Source organism: Choloepus didactylus, chromosome 1, assembly GCF_015220235.1.
Source record: "Choloepus didactylus isolate mChoDid1 chromosome 1, mChoDid1.pri, whole genome shotgun sequence".
Taxonomy (NCBI): domain Eukaryota; kingdom Metazoa; phylum Chordata; class Mammalia; order Pilosa; family Megalonychidae; genus Choloepus; species Choloepus didactylus.
The window spans coordinates 162,198,669-162,219,263 of NC_051307.1; the positions used below are offsets into that span (position 1 = coordinate 162,198,669).

General features: G+C 39.6%; 2 protein-coding genes across 3 annotated transcripts in view; one reads left to right on the forward strand and one right to left on the reverse strand.

Annotated features, from left to right (window-relative positions):
* The first annotated feature begins 919 nt into the window (after positions 1–919).
* Positions 920–20,595, forward strand: part of RYK (receptor like tyrosine kinase) — a 103,441-nt gene continuing 83,765 nt past the window's right edge. Inside the window, exon 1 of one of the 2 annotated variants that reach the window (XM_037844643.1) lies at positions 920–1,379. In XM_037844643.1, the coding sequence (XP_037700571.1) occupies positions 1,151–1,379 (229 nt within the window). In that variant the 5' untranslated portion in view covers positions 920–1,150. The remainder of the gene's footprint in view (positions 1,380–20,595) is intronic. The other variant, XM_037844641.1, reaches the window with a different exon arrangement.
* Positions 9,904–10,372, reverse strand: LOC119540563 (60S ribosomal protein L22). Its single transcript, XM_037844645.1, has one exon. It carries the CDS (start codon positions 10,346–10,348, stop codon positions 9,962–9,964), a length of 387 nt encoding a protein of 128 aa, XP_037700573.1. The 5' UTR covers positions 10,349–10,372; the 3' UTR covers positions 9,904–9,961.

The window sequence follows — 20,595 nt, forward strand, 5'->3', positions numbered from 1 at the left end:
GAGAAGGCTCCCGAAGCAAGTTTTACCACGATGGAGGGCGACACACAAAAATCCATTCTGAAGCCTGGAGGTCCGTGCACAGGCTTGCTCTGCTGCCCTTAAATAAAGACAGGGTGTATTCGTGATTCTTAACCTCTTTGGGGGACAGAGACACTATAGAATAAATGATGAAATGTACATACTACTCTGTGTGTGCTTAAGCATACACAGAAAACACATACAGAGACTCACAGACACAAGCACAGAGACCCAAATACATACAGATAAACACATACGACACATACTTTGGCACACAATTTCAGATGATTGCAGAGGCCGTCGAAGCTAGGCATAGAACACAGGTTAACAACCTCAGATGCGGGTTTATCATAGCAATGCATAACAACTATAAAAACTAAAAATTAGCAATCGGTAGAAATAAAGTTACTAAAGTTTGCTGAGTGAGATCTTTTTTGGAAAATAAATGTATATAGTATATATCCATGAGAAGAGACACGGACATATAAAAGGTTGACCTCCGAGTGGTGGGATAAAGGGCGATTTCTATTTATCAGCGTTTTCTGACTAAACAAAAAGGCACGTTTCTTTTCTGCAACTAGAGCGGCCGCGTCCAGGCACTTCCATGGATCCCAGCGCTCAGTCGGCTCCAGGCGCGACTCAGGCCTGCCTGCCTGGACTCTCCGTCGAGTAGGATGGTACAGACAATAGACAAGGAAACATAAGAAATGGTGACAACATTGGGCGGCGTTCGGCCCTTTTAGAGCGGGTGACCTGAGAGCCCCTCACGCGGTCCAAGAACTTTAAAATCAAAGCACTCGGGTGGGCGGGGCCGCCCAGTCCTGGCCCGCACGGAGCAGGCGGTGCGTGCGTGCGTGCGTGCGCGCTCCCGGAGCGGCGGTGGCGCGCACGGGCCCGCCCCCGCGGGCTGCCTCCCGCAGTAGACGATGCCGCCGAGGCGGCGGTGGCGGCGGCGCGCTCGGGCGGTCTGAAGCGGTGTCCGACTGCCACGGGCCGGCGGCGCGATGAGCTGGGCGGCCGCCCCCGGCTCAGGGCTGTGAGGGGCTCGGGGCCGGGGGTGGGCAGCAGCGGCTCGGCGGCTGGCCGACGCTCCTTCTTGGCGGCGGCGGCGGCGGCGGCGGTGTCGGTGGCCATGCGCGGGATTGCGCGGCCAGGGCCGCTGGGCCGGGGCCACCACCCGGGGGCCCGCGGCCTGAGGGCCCCGCCGCCGCCGCTGCTGCTCCTACTTTTGCTGCTGCAGCTACTGCCCGCGCGCGGAGCCGCCGCTGCTCCCGCCCTGCGGACCCCTGCGTTGCCGCCCGCGGCTGTGGGGCCCAGCGTGAGTCTCTACCTGAGCGAGGACGAGGTGCGCCGGCTAATCGGTGAGTTGGGCCGCCGTGGTTGTAGCCAGCAGGTCGGGCCGGGCCAGGCCGGGTTCTGCCGGTGCTGCTTCCGGCCGCCGCAGACCCAGGCCGCGCGCAGTGGACCGCAGGCAACCCCCCTCCCAGCCCTCAGCGCTCCCATCCAGCCCCAGCGTCGGGGTTCGCCTCTGGGCTGGGTCTCTGCTTGCCGTGCTGGCTGGGAGGTGTGGTCCTTGCCCGGCCCTCGCCCAGAGTCAGCCTTCGGGCCTCCATCCTTCTCTCGCGGCGCCCGGCCGCAGTGAGAGACCCCTGATCCATGTATTTCATCCTCCTTACCGCCTCTTCCTTTTTATCTATTCCCTAGAGCCAAGCGCCCTTACGACTTTTCTTCCCTGCCTGAACAAAGTTCCTTTGACCCTTCTTGTTCCTGTTTCTCTAGGGCCTTGGATTTCTGATAGATCAAAATTCACATGTTAGACCAAACCTTCAAACTCCTTGCGGTGGTTTTGATGCCCTAGCAGAGGCCACGCTACTGTGCTCATGCTTTCTGGTTATCCTTTTTTTTTAAAGAAATGAAAGTTTAAAAGGGCACCAAATGTTCGTGGCAGCCTCCAAACTTTAGGACCGATAATCATATTTAAAAATGAATCGCCAAGAGCAGACCGTTTAGCTTCTTCAGTGCCTTTTTGGATCTTGTCGTGGATGTGTGGAGTTTGCACTGAACCTGTATTTCTGGGCCCGTCGCCTTGGACACTCCGAAGGGAAAGGAGAACTGACTTTGGGTCAGTTGGTGGTCCTGTTCTGGCTAATTAGCTTTGTCGTTTGGGGAATGGATTTTTAAAAACAATATTTATCCTGTTGGGACTTTGTAGATTTCCAGAAATGACCTTGTAGAGGAAGGTCTGACGAAATGGCCCCAAAAAGACTCTTTGGCGGTTGGCATATATCTAGACATTTACTTTCTTTTGTATATTCTGGAAGTCTCTATTTCGTTTCAGGTATTGATGTAGCTGAGTGTTCCGGCGGGGGGAGGGGGGGGAAGCATCCATTACCTGTCAGTCTTTTTTTTTTTTTAATAGATATTTCTTGAGGTCAATTTGAGATCCATGCAATGTTGGAATTGCTTTTAGCAGACTGTTTAGACATTGTTACAGATATGGCTTTGTAGTGTTTAAGCAAAGAATGCTATGTTTTTGTAATGTCATGCCATTCTTAATCCTCTTTATCTAGTAGCTGAATTAAAACTGCAAATTGAGTTAGTATTTGGAACATAAGAGTCTTAGGAAAAATAATGAATGCTTATAAATCAACTTATATCACATTAATTTAGCAAATTAATGTATTATGCATGGTTTTGTTAAGTTTTTTTGGTTTAAAGCACTTGTATAATTTGTGACTTTGTTTACATGTGTTTCTTCTTCTCTTTCCCCAGTCAGGGGTGGGGGTGGGGGAGATGGAACACCCAGGAGCTGACATAGATTGAGTGCCTACAAATGAGGTACCTGCTCCTAAGTGCTTTACACTCGTTATTTTCTCTAATTTTCCTGTGACCCAGTGAGATAGGTTTCATCCCCATTTTAGTCATGAGGAAAGTGAGTCTTTAAGTAACTTGCTTAAGGTCAGACAGTTTATAAGCTTTTAAAAAAATAGGTTGCAAAGTTTTATCGAATGATTTGAAGATATTTCGTATGTAGAAGTTTGATTATGTCATGATGGATAAGAAATCATTGCTCATCAGTACTTAAAATGATGTGTTCATTACCTTATACAAAGATAGACCAGAACTAATTTTCTTAGCTATATTCCTAGCAGAGGAAGCTCTTGGTTGATGAGCATCCAGTTTATGTTCGTGAGTGAACTGTTGGGGGCAGGGGAGGGAAGCTCACCTCCCTGAAGTTCCTCCTACCTGGGGCGTGAGGGGCCTCAAGCTGTAGGTTCTCTAATGCAAATGGAGTTGACTTGTTACAGTGGGTCTCTTGAGTAGTTGTCCTGCTAGATCCAGGTCCTCTTCTGTCCCTTCCTATCTCCCTCATGCATTCTATTAACATATTCTTGGCTGCCCTGGAAGGGGAAGAACAAGTGAATAGGGCTGAGATGCCTATCAGGTATCCTGAGTTCTCAGAATGCAGTTTCCCACAGAAACTGTTTTGATGTTTAAGAATACTTGAAATAGTACTTTTGTACCATATTTTTCTATCATTATGGGTAAAATGCTTTCTGAAAGGTGGCCTGGGAAACGAACCATCATTTTATATTTCTAAAACAAAATGCATTTGGAATTTCAAGTGAGAAACGTATAAATGAAGTTGACAGTGACAACCTTATAAATTGAACTAATTGCTCTTGATAGAAGGATAAGTTTTTGTTTTAATCAAATTAATACATGTACACAGTTTTTAAGAAGATCAAATAGCTCTAAAAGGTTTTAAAACAATATACAGTAGTTTCCTGCTTTTGACCTTTTTATTCTGCTTTCCAGAGACAGATACTGTCTCAACCGTTTCTTCTGTTTATGTATTTGTTTTTTCTGTTTTATACTTTAATATTTCTGAATCAGTGTAAAATAAGCAGTTGACTTCCTGGTATCATAAAGAAGCTCTTATCCTCTTTTCTCTCCCAATTCCCCAAGTATAGTTACATAACAATTTTTTGTAAAACCAGAGCCAATATGTATTTTATTATATACATATTTGCTGTTCACTTCTGAATTAAATCGTGACCTATGATTATGTTTTCTTTTCCTATACTTTTTTGTAGTTGTTATTTTTCCCAGGGTAGATAATTACCTTACATTTTTTTAGTTAGTTTTCTATGTATCCATGGCTGTATTCCCTCAAATGCTGGAACAGATACGTTAAATATCCTTTGATAATTTTTCCAGGTACTCAAACAAATCAAATCATCTATCAGTTCCAGTTGGTTTCCTCTTAAAGACTCTGCATTCAGCAGGCTTCTATCCTCTTGTTCCAATCTGGATAGTAAGATTATTTTCCTGAGACATCCCATCCCTTCTCTCCTGTCCTGAATCCTGTTTCCTTTTTCTTGGTTTGCTTCTTCATTTTGCTAAAGTACATCCTCAGTAACTCCCTAAGAGGGGGATAAATTATTTGAGCCTCAGCATGTATGAAGGTGTCTGTCTATCTTACCTTCATATGTCATAGATGGTTCACCTGGATTTAGAATATTAGGTTGAAAATAATTTTTCCTCACAACTTTGATGGCATTTCCACACTGTTTTTTGGCTTCAAGGTTTTTTGATAAAAAGTCTAAATTTAGCCATTCTGATTCCTTTGTTTGTTTGTTTATTTGAAGCTTAGGATTTTTCTTTTTCTGTGGCATCTGAAATTTCTCATAAGCCTTTAGTGTGGGCTTTTTCCCTTTTCTTTTTGTTCATTCTGACTTAGTGGGCCCTTTCAGTTTAGAGACTCATAGCCTTCAATTTTTCAGAAATTTCTTCTATTTCTTTGATAATTTCATTTTTTGGGGTTCCTTCTTTCTGAGACTTCTGTTGGTTTTCAATCCTGAGATTGATCTGATTTTACTAATTTATCTCACTTCTTATTTATTTCTTCTTCTTCTTCTTCTTCTTCTTCTTCTTTGGATGGGGAGGGGAAGAATTTCTCAGTTTTGTGCTTCAAGCTTTCATTTTTAAAATTTTTCAAGTTTTTAAATTTTAGAAGCTCTTTTTCTTCTCTTTTTCCATTTCATAGCATCTTATTCTTATTTTATGGATGTAATATCTTCACTTTTCTCTGAGCTGTGTGTATTTTTAATATTTATGTTTTAAAATTTCTTTTGCTTCCTTCTATGTGCCTGTTCATTTTAGGATCCTTTTTGTGTTTGTTTTGGCCACTAATGACTGATGTTCTTTGCCTGTCCATATTTAAGAGTGAGATGCTGAAAAGTTGATTGGGGGAGAGAAAATGTTTGCCTGGTGGTCTGGTGACTTCCCTTAGAGTGGGTAGAGTTTTCACTGAGCGGTCTACCCCGAATATCAGTACTTTTACATCTTCTTTGGGGTTAGTCAGTGTCTGCAGAGAAGATAACTCCAGTCCCCTTCTGGTATGCAGAGTGATGTATTGCTGACACAGTTTGGGTTACCTGGGTGAGGGAGGAATAGAGGGTGCCACAATTCAGGCTACAGACTTTGACTTCTGTTTTCAGTTCTCCTGCCTCTGTGGTTCAGTTTCTTCAGAAAAAACTTTCGGTGTTCGACCCAGGGGTCCATTTGCTTTGAATACACCCTTTCTGCGGCTCCCTTTTGTCAGACCAGAGCCTCTGGACAGCCTTTCCGAGCCCTTTGGTGCCTCCAGGGCTGAGCCTCTTAGCAGTCCTCGTCCTGCATGGCAAAAGTTTGTTGAAATGTATGATCTGTTGGTTGTCTTCTTTTCTTTTCTGTTTTTCCTTATGGTTTAATGTCCTTGTGATTTCTTAAATATCATTTTAGAGGAGTTTTGGGAGAGGATGGAGATGAAGTCTTTGTGGTCATTCTACAATGTGTAAATGGCAGTTAACGATTGGGCTGAAATTTCACTGTCAAAGAGCTGCTGCTATGTGGCAGTTTTTTGTAGTAACAATATTAGAGAATACTTGTGGTGGTTGTGTAGTAATAGACTTTTTTTAAGAGTGCTGCTGATGTGTGGATGTCTTTTGCCTCTTATAGGCACAAAGGTAAAATACTATAATTTCCATTTTCAGATGAGGAAACAGAGACTTGAAGTAGGTATGTAACTAGTCCAATTTCCTAGTAGGGTTTGCAGTTCTCATGGGAAGTCTGTCCAGAAGACTCCAGAAGCTTCAGGAACTTTCAATCTCCGTGTAGCCACCCTGTGTCCCAGGTCCTGATTCACTGATCTCATTTACCCTTCTTAAGAGGTTATAGTGTAGGCATCCATTTCCCCATTTTACTGATGAGGACTCTGATTTGGAACCCTTTGGACAGTGTATAGAGGGCCAGCTCTTGACTCAGTCCTGCTTAAGTCTAGAATACATACTGCCTCTTTGCCATCTCCAGAGGAATTTGTGATTAACCAGAATACTCAAGGAATGGAATCTGCAAGCTTGCTACCACTTGTGCTTGTTTTTGTTTGTAGTCTTGATTATTATCAACATGATCTCTATGTGATTGATAATTTTGGTAGTACTGAGCTCTTTGGAAATCCAGAGCTTGTGGAAGTGGTTTGTGGCTGGGCAATGCCTGAAGTTTGGGAATAAAATGTTGGTGGGTGGCGGGTATGGTAGAAACTGGTTATGGCAGCAATGGTGGTGGTGATTGGGATTCTGTAGGGGCCAAGGGGACTTCTGAGAATAGAATCTTTCTCTTTCCAATTAGAAATTCACTTTGGATAACTTTCTTCTCCTTTAATATAAATACCCCCTGAAAGAGTTCAGCCTTGGCCACATCTTATTGTTTAAAATAAGATCAGTACTAGTTGGCTTCATTGCTCACCAAGTCATTCCAGTAAAAAATTTTGAAGCCCAAGCAGGTACCATATATTGAGGTTGAAAATGATTCAAAATTATTAGATTCCCTTCTTTGAGGAACTCAGAATCTTGTAGGGGAGATCAACTCCTGTATCCACAACTATAACCCTGAAATAAGAGTTATATTACTGATTTATATAAGTAAGTTGTTGTAGAAGTTACTGCTTTTGATTATGGTAAGGGGGTGGGGGAGGGGAGAGTCTTGGAAAGTTGAAGGAAGGTATTCCAGAAAAGGGAGATATTTGAGACTCATTTTGAAGGATGAGTTTGATTGACAGAAAAGAGTTCATGCCTGGCAGAGAAAACAGCATGAAAAAAGACATAGAAATATGGAAGCAGATGTGGGTGAAATCAAGGAGTGGCTAAGATGAGAAACATTGGCAAAGTATTCTGAAGTGGCAGAATATAAAGTAGAGGTGGTAGGTTGAGGTTGGATTAGGAATTTGAACTTCATTTTTTAGGTAAGGAAGAGCTCTTAAGGAATTTAGAAAAGGAGAGTGCATAAGTCAGGACTGGATTATAGAAGAAATACCTTTGGCCCCAATGAAAAGGGTGGCTTTCCACAGCATTACTTTAGAGGCTGAAAAAAATGGATCTGGGAAGACAGATAGAGAGTTAGCCTTTTGGTGATAGGAGGGATCAACTAGAGCAGTTGAAGGAATGGGATGGATTTGTGAGGAATTTGCAGGGAGTTTGGAGAAGACTTAGTGGAGAAGAACTGAAGATTAAAGAAAAGGAAGGAGTCATAGAGGAATCCAGGGTTTCAGATTTGGGCAGCTGAACTGAAGGAGCCTTCCCTTTTGGGAGAAATGGTTGAGGGAAAGAAAAACTAGATGAGCCATGTGTTCCTCCCCTCCCAGGTCTTCTCTTTCTCTTAAATCTTAGGGCAAGTGGTTGGGGAGGATGGGGAGGCTGTCCTCTCTGCTGACAGGTCTGACATATCCTGCCACATTGCCTAAACCCTGAGGAACTGGGGTGCTGGTGGAGGTAGGGTTAGCACCCAGCAGCAAACCCTTAACTCTAAGAGTTTTGGGTGGGGTTGGTGGTATTGATGCAGGATTAATTTGTATCATGTGTTCTTCATTGGGAGAGCAAGGCTGAGACATCGCACAATTGTGGGTTTGAGTTTTTTTTTCATGCTACACATGTGGGAGAACTTTATCCAATTATGGCTAAACCTGTCCTCTGTGAGTCACATTGTGAATTGACTAGTTAATTCTGAAGATTCTGCCTACAATGCTGTTTAGGTTTTAAGGGTAGCTTTAGAAACACATGAAATATGTGGCTATTTATTTGAGCACCTTGAATTGAGGAGTTCCATAGCATTATTTTAGAGGTTGTGATGCAGTTATGCTAGTGTTCTGAAAAAAACTTGCCAGTTATACTAAAACAAAACAGAAACAGAGCCATTAAGCTGCTCTGAAATTCTATCGTACTTAAAAGTATCCTTTTTTTTTTTTTTTTTTTAGAAAAACCAATGAGCTTTGATTTTACTAAAAGTTTTTAAATCTGGGACAAGTTTAGTTAAAAAAAAAAAAAAGGATATGCTAATTCCAGCCCAGGGTTAATTTTTTACAACCAAAGGAAGAATTGCTACATGGGAACATTAATGCAACCAATAAACAAAATTTGCAAACCCAAGTCACAAACTTTCTCCAGTGAATGGTCACAGCAAAAGACAGTCATGATAACACCCCCAAGAGCAACTGATGCCTCAGTTAAGTTTGAAAGAAAATCCTGCCTCCTGCCAGGGCAGAGGAGAAATGTGCAAACAATTCTGCTTCAAGAAATTTGCATAGAAATAGAAAATGTTAGCGCCTTCACCACAAATGAAACTGGAAAGCTTCTACATACTCTATTCAATCCAAGGAGTACCAAATGTCAAATTGGAGCCAACGTTGGACTTGCACATTTAATTTCCAGCTATGCAATGAGAAGATCACAAGACACTCAAGTGTGGAAATTAGCTGTAGGTGAGCGCTCTAGAAACATGAATTTTACACATCACGATTATAAAACAATGAAGACATTTCTGCAGAATTGTCTAGAAGTTTTTAGATGGGCATCACAAGGCATCAGGGTCTCTTTTCAAAGCCATCCTCAAGCACTCTTTTCAGTCGGCCACAATTACATCTTTACAGCCTCATTAATAACCATTCAGTTCTCTAATCTCTGAATACAAGGCAACAAAATCCCAAGGAGACAAGATATGGCTTTTTCTCCAATATCTTGCAGGAACACTTTCAGTTTGGTTATTTACATTAATTTGCAGCATCATTTCTTGACATTAAAACCAGTCACAGCCTAAATGGCATGGAAGCAACTGTTTCCTGGGATCTCAAAATGTCTTTCGAAGGTCCTCAGCATGAATTTTTCTCAATCACTTCTCTTCTGTGCCCCTCCCTCAATGAAAAGACTCCTAAACTCTCAGCATCAAAGAACCTCAGCCACTTTGAGCCACTCCAACATCCACATCGGCAAGGTCAGCTACTCTTCTCTGCTCCTCTGGCTGGATATGCCAAAGGGACGGTTTGTTGCAAAGCCAAGGCTTGCAGAAACTGATTATTTACAAATTCATTTTTGTACAGATTAGGACGCTGACAATCAAGTCTCCAAACCCTTTTCTCAAAAGCGGTAGAACAGGTGGCAATTCTAAAGGACCACATCTTATTTCTATAGGAAGAAAAAGGATTAACATATGTAATAGTATCGAATAATTTGTAATTTAGAAAAAGACAATTGCCCAGAAACCTGCCCTTTTTATTGACACTTGCCATTTTCTCACTAGTCACTTTCAAAATAAAATAACGACTACCTGAAGCAGACACCTCCACACCCTCTTCCTGGTTCAATCGCAAACCATCACCACTTCCATTCAAGTAGTCTTTCTATTTGGTAAGACTACTAGAACAGAAACTTTCAAGCAAAAACAAACAAAAAAAAAAACAAAACAACAACCTCTGATTACAATTAAGTGAGTGGCAGCCCAAGTGAAGCCCTTTTACTAGGATTTCCAATGTTCTGTTCGATCCACAGCGCAGAGATACAAGGATCACCACCGTTTGGTTTCCCAAGTTTTATTAAAGGAATCATAGAAAACATTCCAGGAAAAGCGAGTTTCAATCCTCATCTTCCTCCTCCTCTTCATCCTGGTTGATCTGGAAGTAGCGTAATTCATAGCTTTCTTTGCTGTTGGCAACTACGCGCAACCAATCACGTAGATTATTCTTCTTCAAATATTTTTTGGTGAGATATTTCAAATACCTTTTGGAAAAAGGCACCTCTGAGGTTACAGTAATCTTGCTCTTGCTCCTTTCGATGGTCACCACCCCTCCACCGAGATTACCAGCTTTTCCATTAACTTTGATTCTTTCTTGAAGAAACTGCTCAAAATTGGCAGCGTCCATGATTCCATCTTCTACGGGGTGGGTGCAGTCAAGGGTGAACTTCAGAACCTGCTTCTTTTTTTTGCCCCCCTTCGCCACAAGCTTTTTCACGGGCGCCATGGCGGCAGCGGAGGCAGAAAGGGCAAAAGTATCCTTTTTTTATGTTGTCCTTGTTGATGTAAATCAGGTACAATATTTTCTGATGTATATATTATTCTATTAAATAGTTTAAATTTGTGTAGGACCCCTTAAAATGTTATGTGCCCAAACAAATGTATGTATATTGCTCAATTAAATAATAAATGCTTGTTGAATGATTTTTTTTTTTTTTTTTTTTTTTTTTTTTTTTTTTTACCATGTCCAGCAAATGATAGTGTTGAGTGGTAGAATATTTTGGAAAAATAATTTCACAGGTCTCATTCTAATTCTTGTATGAAATTGAAGCTAGAATAGACAGCACTGAGATCTCTGTTTAGAAATTGCCTGTGTTAAGGGAAAAAGATGAGGATTAACATCTCTTGCTTTGTGGCAAGTACTTCACATTTGCTCTGTTTTATCAACCGCAGGAACTAGATGGCCCTGGGAAATCACAGGTTTTGTAGGAGGTCATAGAACTGTAAGGGGCTGCATGACTCCGAAGTGCATGCTGTTTCTACTCTACTGTGTCACTACTCTACTGTGCTGCCTCTGAAGGTTAGCTATTTATTTAGTCTTCATCTAACCAAAATCGTTTGAGGAGTTTAAACAAAATTCAGGTTCGTAGACCTACCCTGAGCAATTTGTTTAGCAGATCTGAGATGAGGCCTAGCTTAATGAACCTTTTAAATCCCATGTTTCATTGATTATAAGATGTACAGTTTTTCCACTTTTGAACATCTCTGAAATTGGAACCATCTTACAATCACTGGTGAGCCATCAGTTAATTGACTTTTTTTTTCTTTTTTAGTGGCACATAAAATATTAGTGTACTTTAGATTAAATGATATATGTTTTGTAAAAATTTGATATTGTAGCATAATTACAAATTAGAATTAATTTGTCACCTGTACATTTTTATTTTTGGTGACTACCACAACTTTCAGAGTTGTAAAAATCACTAGTGGTATTTATTATTTGCTCATGCTAATGGTTGTGTAAAATGTCCTTGCAGGGGAGCCATGTAACTGTGCCGTTATATTAAGAGCAATAGCAATTCAGTTTTTATCTGGGAAGTTGCTGTCAAGGAGAAATGTCAGTAGTTCTTAATGTCTCCTGTGAAAGCCTTAGGGTCTTTCTCTAGATAAAGGCACAGATATCACATGTACTAGGTTTTCCATTCTGTGCTGTGGCTTCTTAGACTTTTGGGGCATTGCAGGGACCCCCGATAAAAGCTTATGGGTACCTCTTAAGTCCTACAGAAGCTGGTTCTAGAAGGGCAGTATTTATTGCATTCTGCATTCAATGCTGGGACCCACTTCCTTCATAAATGATTTTTAAAATAGTTTATGTACATTAGTGTGAAGTTACAGGATTTTGACAAATGTATAATACACTGGATCATATGGAATAGTTTTACTGCCCTGAAAAATCCCCTGTAAAGGAGGCATTTATATTTCAAATTACCTCCTCCCGTATTTTAAATAAGTGCATTTTAAAACTTATTATGGAAAATTTCAAACATTAAAAGTAGACAATAGTATCATGAAACCTCCATGTACTCATCATCTGATCTCAACAGTTATTAACTGATGGCCAATCTTATCTTGTCTATATCCCCCCTCTACTCCCATACCGCTCCCTGTTCCGTTATTTTGAAGCAAACCCAGATATTATATAATTTCAACAAAAATATTTCAGTATGTATCCCTAAAAGATAGGTACTCTTATAAATTTTGCAATAACCATTATCACATCTAAGAAACTGATAGTAATACATAAATATCAAATATCTAGGCTTTTCAGATTTTCCTGATTTTAAATAAATGTGTATATAGAGACTTGTGACTGCCACCAGATCCTCCCTTATCCCTGCTCTCCACCACACTCTACCTCACCAACTGTTTAGTTCTTCTGATGCCAAGCTCTTTACTATCCTAGGGTTTGTATTAGCTGCATGCTTTGCTTGGCATGCTTTTCCCAGATCCTCACATGGCTGGAACCTGCTTTAATCTTTTTCAGCAAGATATATATATTTATTTATTAGAGAGGTTGTAGGTTTAGAGAAAAATCATGCAGAAAATACGGAATTCCCATATATACCCCCTATTATTAACATCTTGCATTAGTGTGGTACCTTTGTTACAGTTGATGAGAGAATATTATCAGTGTCCTATAATTGTAGACCATAGTTAACATTAGGTTAATGTTATTTCCTCAGAGAGCCTTGCCTTCTTAGGATTGACCTTCATTGCCACTCTGTTTAATCACTGTTTTATTTTCATTATAGCACCTGATAACCTTCTGATTATTTGCTTGTCTGCCATTGCAGGAAAGTTAACTCTCTTTGAGCAGAGACCTTGTTGATAACTGTTTCACTTTATATCCCCTGCCCCTGACAGTGCCTGGTATGAAGTACGTGTTCAGTAAAAGTTGAGTAATGAATAAATAAATGAATCATGCTTTTTTTTTTTTTTCAATTACTGTCATGTGCCTTACTGGGGACATCATTCTGTTGATCGGTTCCCATTGCTTACTAAATTTTCCCATATCAGTTATCTCTCTCCCATTGTGTGACCCCTGTCTGGGCTGGATAAGGTACCTCCCCCAATTTTTTTTAATGGACTTTAATTTTTAATTTTTAGAACAGTTGCAGGTTTACAGAAAAGTTATGCAGAAAGTACACAGTTCTATACACTACCCCCCCACCATTTTCCTAATTTTGTATTAGCCTGGTACATTAGTTACAATTGATAAAACCAGTATTTTTAGAATTATATTATTAACTAAAGTCCATGGGTTCACTCTAATTGAACAGTTGTACAGTTCTATGGGTGTCTTAGTTTGCCAGCCTGCATTGGCAAATACCATACAGTGGGTTGGTTTAAACAATGGGAATTTATTGGCTCACGGTTTTGAGGCTCGCAGTCCAAAAGTAAGGTGTCAGCAAGATGATGCTTACCTCCCCGAAGTCTGTAACATTCTGGTACTACCTGCCCATGATCCTTGGGGTTGGTTGGCTTGTATCCCTGCCTTATATCACATGACACTGTCCTCTTCTTGATCCTTTGTGTTAACTTCAGGCTTCTGGCTCTTCCCTATGGTTTTCTCTCCCTATGTCTGAGTTGCTTGTGCTTTAAAAGGACTCCAGTAGCCTGGATTAAGACCCACTGTCATTCAGCTGGGCCATACAGTATCTAAAATAACATCTTCCAGAGATTCTATTTATAATGGGTTCAGACCCATAGGAATGCAGATTAAGGTTAAGAATATTTCTAAATTGGGGTACATAATTGAATTCACCACATTGGGTTTTTTTTTTTATTTTATTGTGGTAGCATACATTTAATATAAATTTTTTTATCACTTTCAAATATGTAGTCATTGGTGTTAATTACATTCACAATGTTGTGTTACTGTCACCAGTATCCATTTCTACAACTTTTCCATCATTCCAAACAGAAGCTCTGTACCCATGAAACATAAATTCCCCATTCCCCATCACCATCCCTACCGTGATACCCTATAATCTATTTTCTGTCTCTGTGAATTTGCACATTATAGTTATTTCATATAAATGGTATCATACAATATCTTTCCTTTTGTGTCTGGCTTATTTCACTCAACACGACGTCATCATGGTTCATCCATGTTCTTGCATGTATCAGAACTTTATTCCTTTTTATAACTGAAAAATATTCCATTGTATGTATGCACCACATTTTGTTTGTTCATTTACCTTTCAGTGGACACTTAGATTGCTTCCACCTTTTGGCTAATGTGAATAATGCTGCTTTGAACATTGGTGAACAAGTATCTGTTCAGGTCCCTGCTTTCAGTTCTTAGAAGTGGGATTGTGAGGTTATATGGTAATTCTATATAACTTTCTGAGAAACTGCCAAATCGTTTTCCACAGTGGCTGCACCATTTATATTCCTATCAACAATGCGCAAAAGTGTTCCCATTTCTCTACATATTCAACACTTGTTATTTTCCTTTTTTTTTTTTTTTTTTAAATAATAGGCATTCTAGTGGGTATGAGATAGTACCCATTTCCCTAATGGGTTCCTTCCATCTTGGCTTCCATAACTCCATACCCTGTGCAATCAAGTCTGTGTCACTGTACCCTTCACTTTCTGTCTTCCCTACCATACTGAGCATAGCTCAGGGCTTGGCACATAGTAATCTCTCTATAGACTTGGTCTGCAGTGCAGTGGAAGGATGTGAAGTATTCAGGAAAGATTCTGGCAAAAGCCTTTTCCAGTAATTAAAAGCTGGGAAATACAATTTTTGATCTTTTCTTCTGAAGTGCTTAATCTGCTGTTAATCCTATCCAGTGTGTTTTTTATTTCACACATAGTTTTCATCTCTAGAATTTTGATTTGAGTCTTTTTATGTCTTCCATGTCTCTGCTTAACTTTTTGAACATATGGAATACAGTTATAATAATTGTTTCAACATCCTTGTCTGCTAATTCTAACATCTGTGTCAGCTCTGGTTGATTTCAGTTGATTAAATTATCTGCCTCTTTCTCTTGTGTAGGCACTTTGTGTGTGGGGGGGGGGCAGGGGGAGGGGTATATTCTTTCTTCTTTGCATGCCTGGCAATTTTTTGACTGGATGCCAGGCATGAATTTTACCTTGTTGGGTGCTGGATATTTTTGTATTCCTTTAACTATTCGTGGGTTTTGTTCTGGGATGTAGTTAAGTTACTTGGAAAAATCTGTTTCATTCAGGTTTTGCTTTTAATTCTTGTTAGATGGGACAAGATCATTGCTGAGTGTAGGGCTAATCATTTCCCATTGCTGAGTCAAGACCCTCCTCCGCACTCTCCCCATTGACTCATGAATCATGAAGTTTTCCAGTCTTGCTGTGGAGAACAGGTGATATTCTGGTTTTATGAAGTGTTGGGCACCGTTACCTTTTATCCTTTTGGGTGTGTGGTTCTTTCTCTCCCTGTGTGGCTTCCTTACATCATGTTCTGCTCAGTACTCAGCTTAATATTCAAGGCAACCCTGTACAGATCACAGAAGTTCTCTCTCTGTGCAGCTCTCTCATCTCTGGTACTTTGTCCTGTGTTCTCTAGCTGTCTTTGTCTTCCTGGTCTCTGTGCTTTGTTTCCTCAACTCCCCTCCCTGCGCCCCAGTCCTGGAGCTCAACTGGTTAGTTCCCTTCTCTCAGGGATCACTGTTGTTTGTTGCCTGATGTCTGTTGTTTTCAAAACTGGCATTTTGTATGTTTGTCTGGTTTTGGTTGTTTCAGACAAGAGGATTAACCAGGTCTCTGTTATTCCATCTTGCCCAGAAGTAGAAATAACTGAAAATAGTCTTTTTGATTGTTTGCATCTTCCCTAAAGTTAACTCCCGAAATTATTTGTTAAAGAAGAGAACTTAGTCCAATTTGAAGGGAAAACTATTTTAAGATGTGTATATGTGTGCATGTACGTGTGCACACGTGGAAATATAGTCAATAACATGGTGTAGTAAAGTATTGGATTTGGAGTCTGCATATTTGAATTTTAATTCTATCCCCTTCTGCTGTATGTAAGTAATTGTTTCTGAGCACTGGGTTTTTCATGTAAGATGGGATGCCTCTCAGTGTAGAACAGGATTGCTGTTACCACAGATCCTGTAATGTGTATGAAATGCTACATAATCCAGAAAACTATTTTGGTTTTAGGTGAGGAATTGCATGCAACTGAGCATAAGGTTTTTTTTTACAAAAGCCAAAATCATAGGATGTTAGAAAAGAGAGATCATTTAGATATCATCTGGTTTATTGGTCACCTTCAGTAGCAACATTTATTCATTCACTCATTAAACAATTATTTATTGAGTGTATATTTGGCCTTATTTTAGGGGTTTGGGAAATATTTTGGCAACTAAAACTGATAAAGATCCCTGCCCTCATGGGACTAACTTCTAACACACAGCTAAGTGACAGCCTGAGAAAAGAATTCAGGTAGCTTTGGAACTGCACTCTTAAGTTAGTACTTTGCAGCGCAGCCTGTTGCTGGCAAGAAGTGATGTTCGTGAATTCTCTGTTGTGCTTTGAACCCTTGGACATAAGCATAACTCTTAAGTTAGCAGTGGCCTCTAAAGCTGACTGAGGTACAGAGTATGCTCCTGCTAAGAACATTCAGTGTTGCAGTTTTGAGAACTCAGTTTTTGGGGACTTGGCTTATACAAATCGGATTCATAAGAAATTGATATATAAATCAGAGTCCTGATTTATCAAGACTCTCGAACATACACTCAGGTATACTGGAAAAATTATTTTGAGTGGCTGGCTTCTCTTTAGGAACCTATTAGGAAAGCCAGCAAAATATCCAAAGGTACTTAGTAAATAAATATTGAGTTGATTATAAAAGAAGTTGAATTATGTTAATTAAGGTATGATGATGTTACACCATCTCTGTAATTGGACTGTATCTGCAATACATGTATGAGGTGGTGAGATAATTTTCTTCTTTAGATAGAGCAGGAACTAATGACAAATTGCTTTCCATAGTATCTTTTTACTGATACCAGAACATCCTGACACTATGGCAGGGGATGCTTGATATTTTATGTTGTGGTGCTGGACATTATGGGTTATGTTTCTGTTGCTTACTGTCTTCAGGTAGGATTTGGGGAGCACATTTAACATGTTTGCAGTTGTATTTACAAATCATATCTTTGGAGGAATTCTTTTAAGATTTTTTTTTTTAGATGACATATATTCATTGGATGTGAATTTTTGTTAGTTGACCCTGCATTCTAGTGTCCAACTCTCTTTATAATTCCTGATCCATTTTTTACAGTATATATCAGATGGGGAAGGTGACTGTGAGGTAGTCATCCATTTGAAATCAAGTGACCATACTTTCCCCTTCATTCTACACATCTCCCAAAGATGATATTATCACAGGTACTAGAGAGGCCAACCTGAAAACAGTTCTTTTGATAGCTTTGGGTTTTTGTTTTCAGAGATCACAGAGTTACAAATTTAGGTGCTGAAGTAGAAACCCAGGAATCTCTGAAGGATGGGGTAGAAGAGATGCTTAGTAAGTGCGTCTTTATACCCTGCATCCTGGTCCATTAAAGCAGTACCAACTACTAGCCACTCCACTGAATTGTTTTTAAGTGGATTGTTTGATGTTGACCACATATCATGGTTTGTTGTTTTTTTTTTAATTTGTTTTGTTTTGTTTTGTCTTACTGAAGTGGCAAAGTTAGGAAATGTTTCAGTGACTGCAGATGTTTCCTAGTTTTTCCTTGGGAGGATCAGAAGATTCCCTTCTACCTCTTCTTGAAGCTGATCCCAAGCCACTCAGGATCTAAGAGGGTGGTTGGTCCCTCCTGCCTTCCCTTAGAGGATGCTAGTCTTAGTCAGGAAGTGAGGAGGCAACCTTGGGCAAGGTGTTAGAGGGTTGGAGCATGTTTATGTTGTCTTCGTTTGACTATCGTGCATATCTTCTTTTCCTTTAAAAGCTCTCTTTAATTCTTATACTTATACTCTCTGTATATGTGTGTATACTCTCAACCCAGTTCTATCACGAAGTGCAGAATGTGGCATATGATTTCATGAGAAATCTTATTTAATCCACAAGATTATTGTTTGAATAGCTATAGGTACTGAAGATATATGTGCTTTTTTTTTTTATATATTATGGAGAAAGGAGGCCCCTTTCCTACAGTTTAACATTTGTAATTCCTTGTTTTATATTGTAGTTTAATATTAGGTCTGCAGCTAATTTTTAAGGAATACTCTGATTAGCTAGATTTAGTAGATTCTGATGAAGACTCTAATTCATCATTTCATTATATCTATTTCAGATTGTTTCCATAAACTAGGAAAATTTGAAATAAGAACTACATGATTACAAAATTATGTTTAAAGACTTCCAGCACTAATTTTTCAGGAATTATGAGGCTTATGTATCATAACTGTGGTTTTTCTTAAAAGCATATTTAAAGGATGTAAGCTTGAAAAGAAACATTAATTCCAATTTTGAAGATTTTGAAAATTGTCTTTAGTTTCTTTTAGCATCAATTAAAGTATTTTCAGTGGTTTAATAAATATTAAGTGATTTTTGTCTTTTTCCTCTGATTAATAGCTCATATACCACTCTGTTCTTAGAACTTACAAGATTATCTTTTCTAAATGAGTTTTACATTTAAGTTTTGGCTGGCATTTGGAATCTGTGGATGATATCATAGAATAATAGAATTTTGTGGCTGACGAGAGACATTGGCAGTCTGGCCTAACTCTCTTGTTTTACAGTTGACAAAATTGATGTCTGGAAAAGTAATTAATTGTCCCAGGTCACTCAGCTAGTTAGTAGCAGAGTCAGGAGAATCAGAACTATGAACCTTTACCTTAGTTCTTTTTCCATGATATCACATTTTTTTTCTTGCCTGCACTGATTTCTGAATTTTTCTTTAGAATTTCATCTCCCTTAAAATTCATCTTTGGTTGGATTTTAACTATTGTTAAAATCCATAGTTGATATTTGCCAACCAGCCATCTGTTCATGCATCTAACATTTGAATGGCTACAAGACCCAGCCCTACTCATGAGGAGTACAAGGGTATTGGGGAAGGCACTGGAATGGATTTTGTTAATTGCAATAAAGTTGACTCTTCATAAAGGGAAGTGGTTTGTTAATTTGGCTCTAATCAACTATTGTAGTGACCTTGGGAAACCAGTAGTTAACTATTGGCAAAAATTTTGAACTACTGAATTATTTGAGTTTGGGCTATATAGATATAGGCCAGGTCATGTAGAATATAGACAGGCTTTGAATTAAGTTTAAACTGAAGATTGTTTAGGGAAAAATGAATTTTTCCTGATGGGTGTTGAGAGTTTTGTAGAAATAGCTTTAGTTTTTCAGCTCGGAATTTGGGTTTTTCAAAAATAAAATTATGAACAAATGTCATTTTTTTCTAACAAGAGAGTAGCATTTCTACTTTGCTGGAATTGGTAGTGAGCTTTCAGTTCTGGTTAATGTAATTGAACAACTGAAGTGTTTTTCATCCTAAATTAGAAGAGGAAAAATTCTGTGCATTCTAGTGAGAAAATGTTACCTCTTCAGTCCATGGCTGTCCTGTCTACCTTCCAGTGTATTCCTTCTTCACCCTCCACTCATTCGACTTTGCCAGTTCCGACCTCTTTTCTAACGGTCCTTTCAATTTCGTTTTGTGTAGCTGTGTTCTGTTTTAAGGTCTCCTCTGACTCCATGGTGCTTTTTTTTTTTTTTAAATCTCTTCAGTTTAACTGAAACCTGGTTTTCTCTTGTCAGTGATAGTTTCCTTATAATCATTTCCAGGCACTGGAATCCATTTTTATTACTAGCTCTTATCATGCATTATATCTTGTCTCTCCTACTTGGATTGTTTTGGTTCAGGACTGACTTGATATTCTCTTGTGTTTTGATGTCTTTGACATTTATTTATGTGATTTTTGACCCATTAGAGTTGTTGGAATCACCTGACCTCTATAAGATACTCCTCAGTGACTTCATCCCCAACTCTAGTTTTCATTACTTCCCTCCCTTTATCTTAAAGGGATATCCAAACTTACCCTCATTTTCTCTCTCGATTATTATTCCTTCCACCATGCCAGTGTCCCAGTTCTCAGGCCCATTTTCTAAATAAGGCACTCATTGAAATGGCCACCTAGTATTTGATTCTCTTCTCAGCCCTTGGATTCCTTGTTCTGACTTTCCTTCCTAGTCACTCCCTCCTACTGGAACCAGGCTGTTTCCTGGTCTCCTAAACAGTTACCCTACTGGCTTGCCATGTAACTGGCTCAGTAGAGCATTACTGAATAAATTGTTTGCCTCACTGCCTGCTCTATGAACTCTGTGGAGTTTACCACCACCATTCCCTGACAGTGGTGATCCCTACCATCCATCTCCCCTGCTTTCAGGCTGCATTTAATTACTATTGTCATATTTGAAACACTAATAATTAGTAACAGAAGGAAATAGATTATCTAGGTCCTATCTTCATTTGCCTTTTACTTTTTCTTTTTAATATTTGAGCATATGTTGGGGAAGGAAAGAAAAAGATTAAATTCAAAAAAAGGTGTGCTGTTGTTCTGGTTTGCTAATGCTGCCGGAATGCAAAACACCAGAAATGGACTGGCTTTTATAAAGGGGGTTTATTTGGTTACACAGTTCCAGTCTTAAGGCCATAAAACGTTCAAGATAACACATCAACAATCAGGTACCTTCACTGGAGGATGACC

Bases quoted from the DNA above. Each gene is read 5' to 3' on its own strand.
- LOC119540563 (XM_037844645.1), bottom strand. From the start codon at position 10,348: ATGGCGCCCGTGAAAAAGCTTGTGGCGAAGGGGGGCAAAAAAAAGAAG.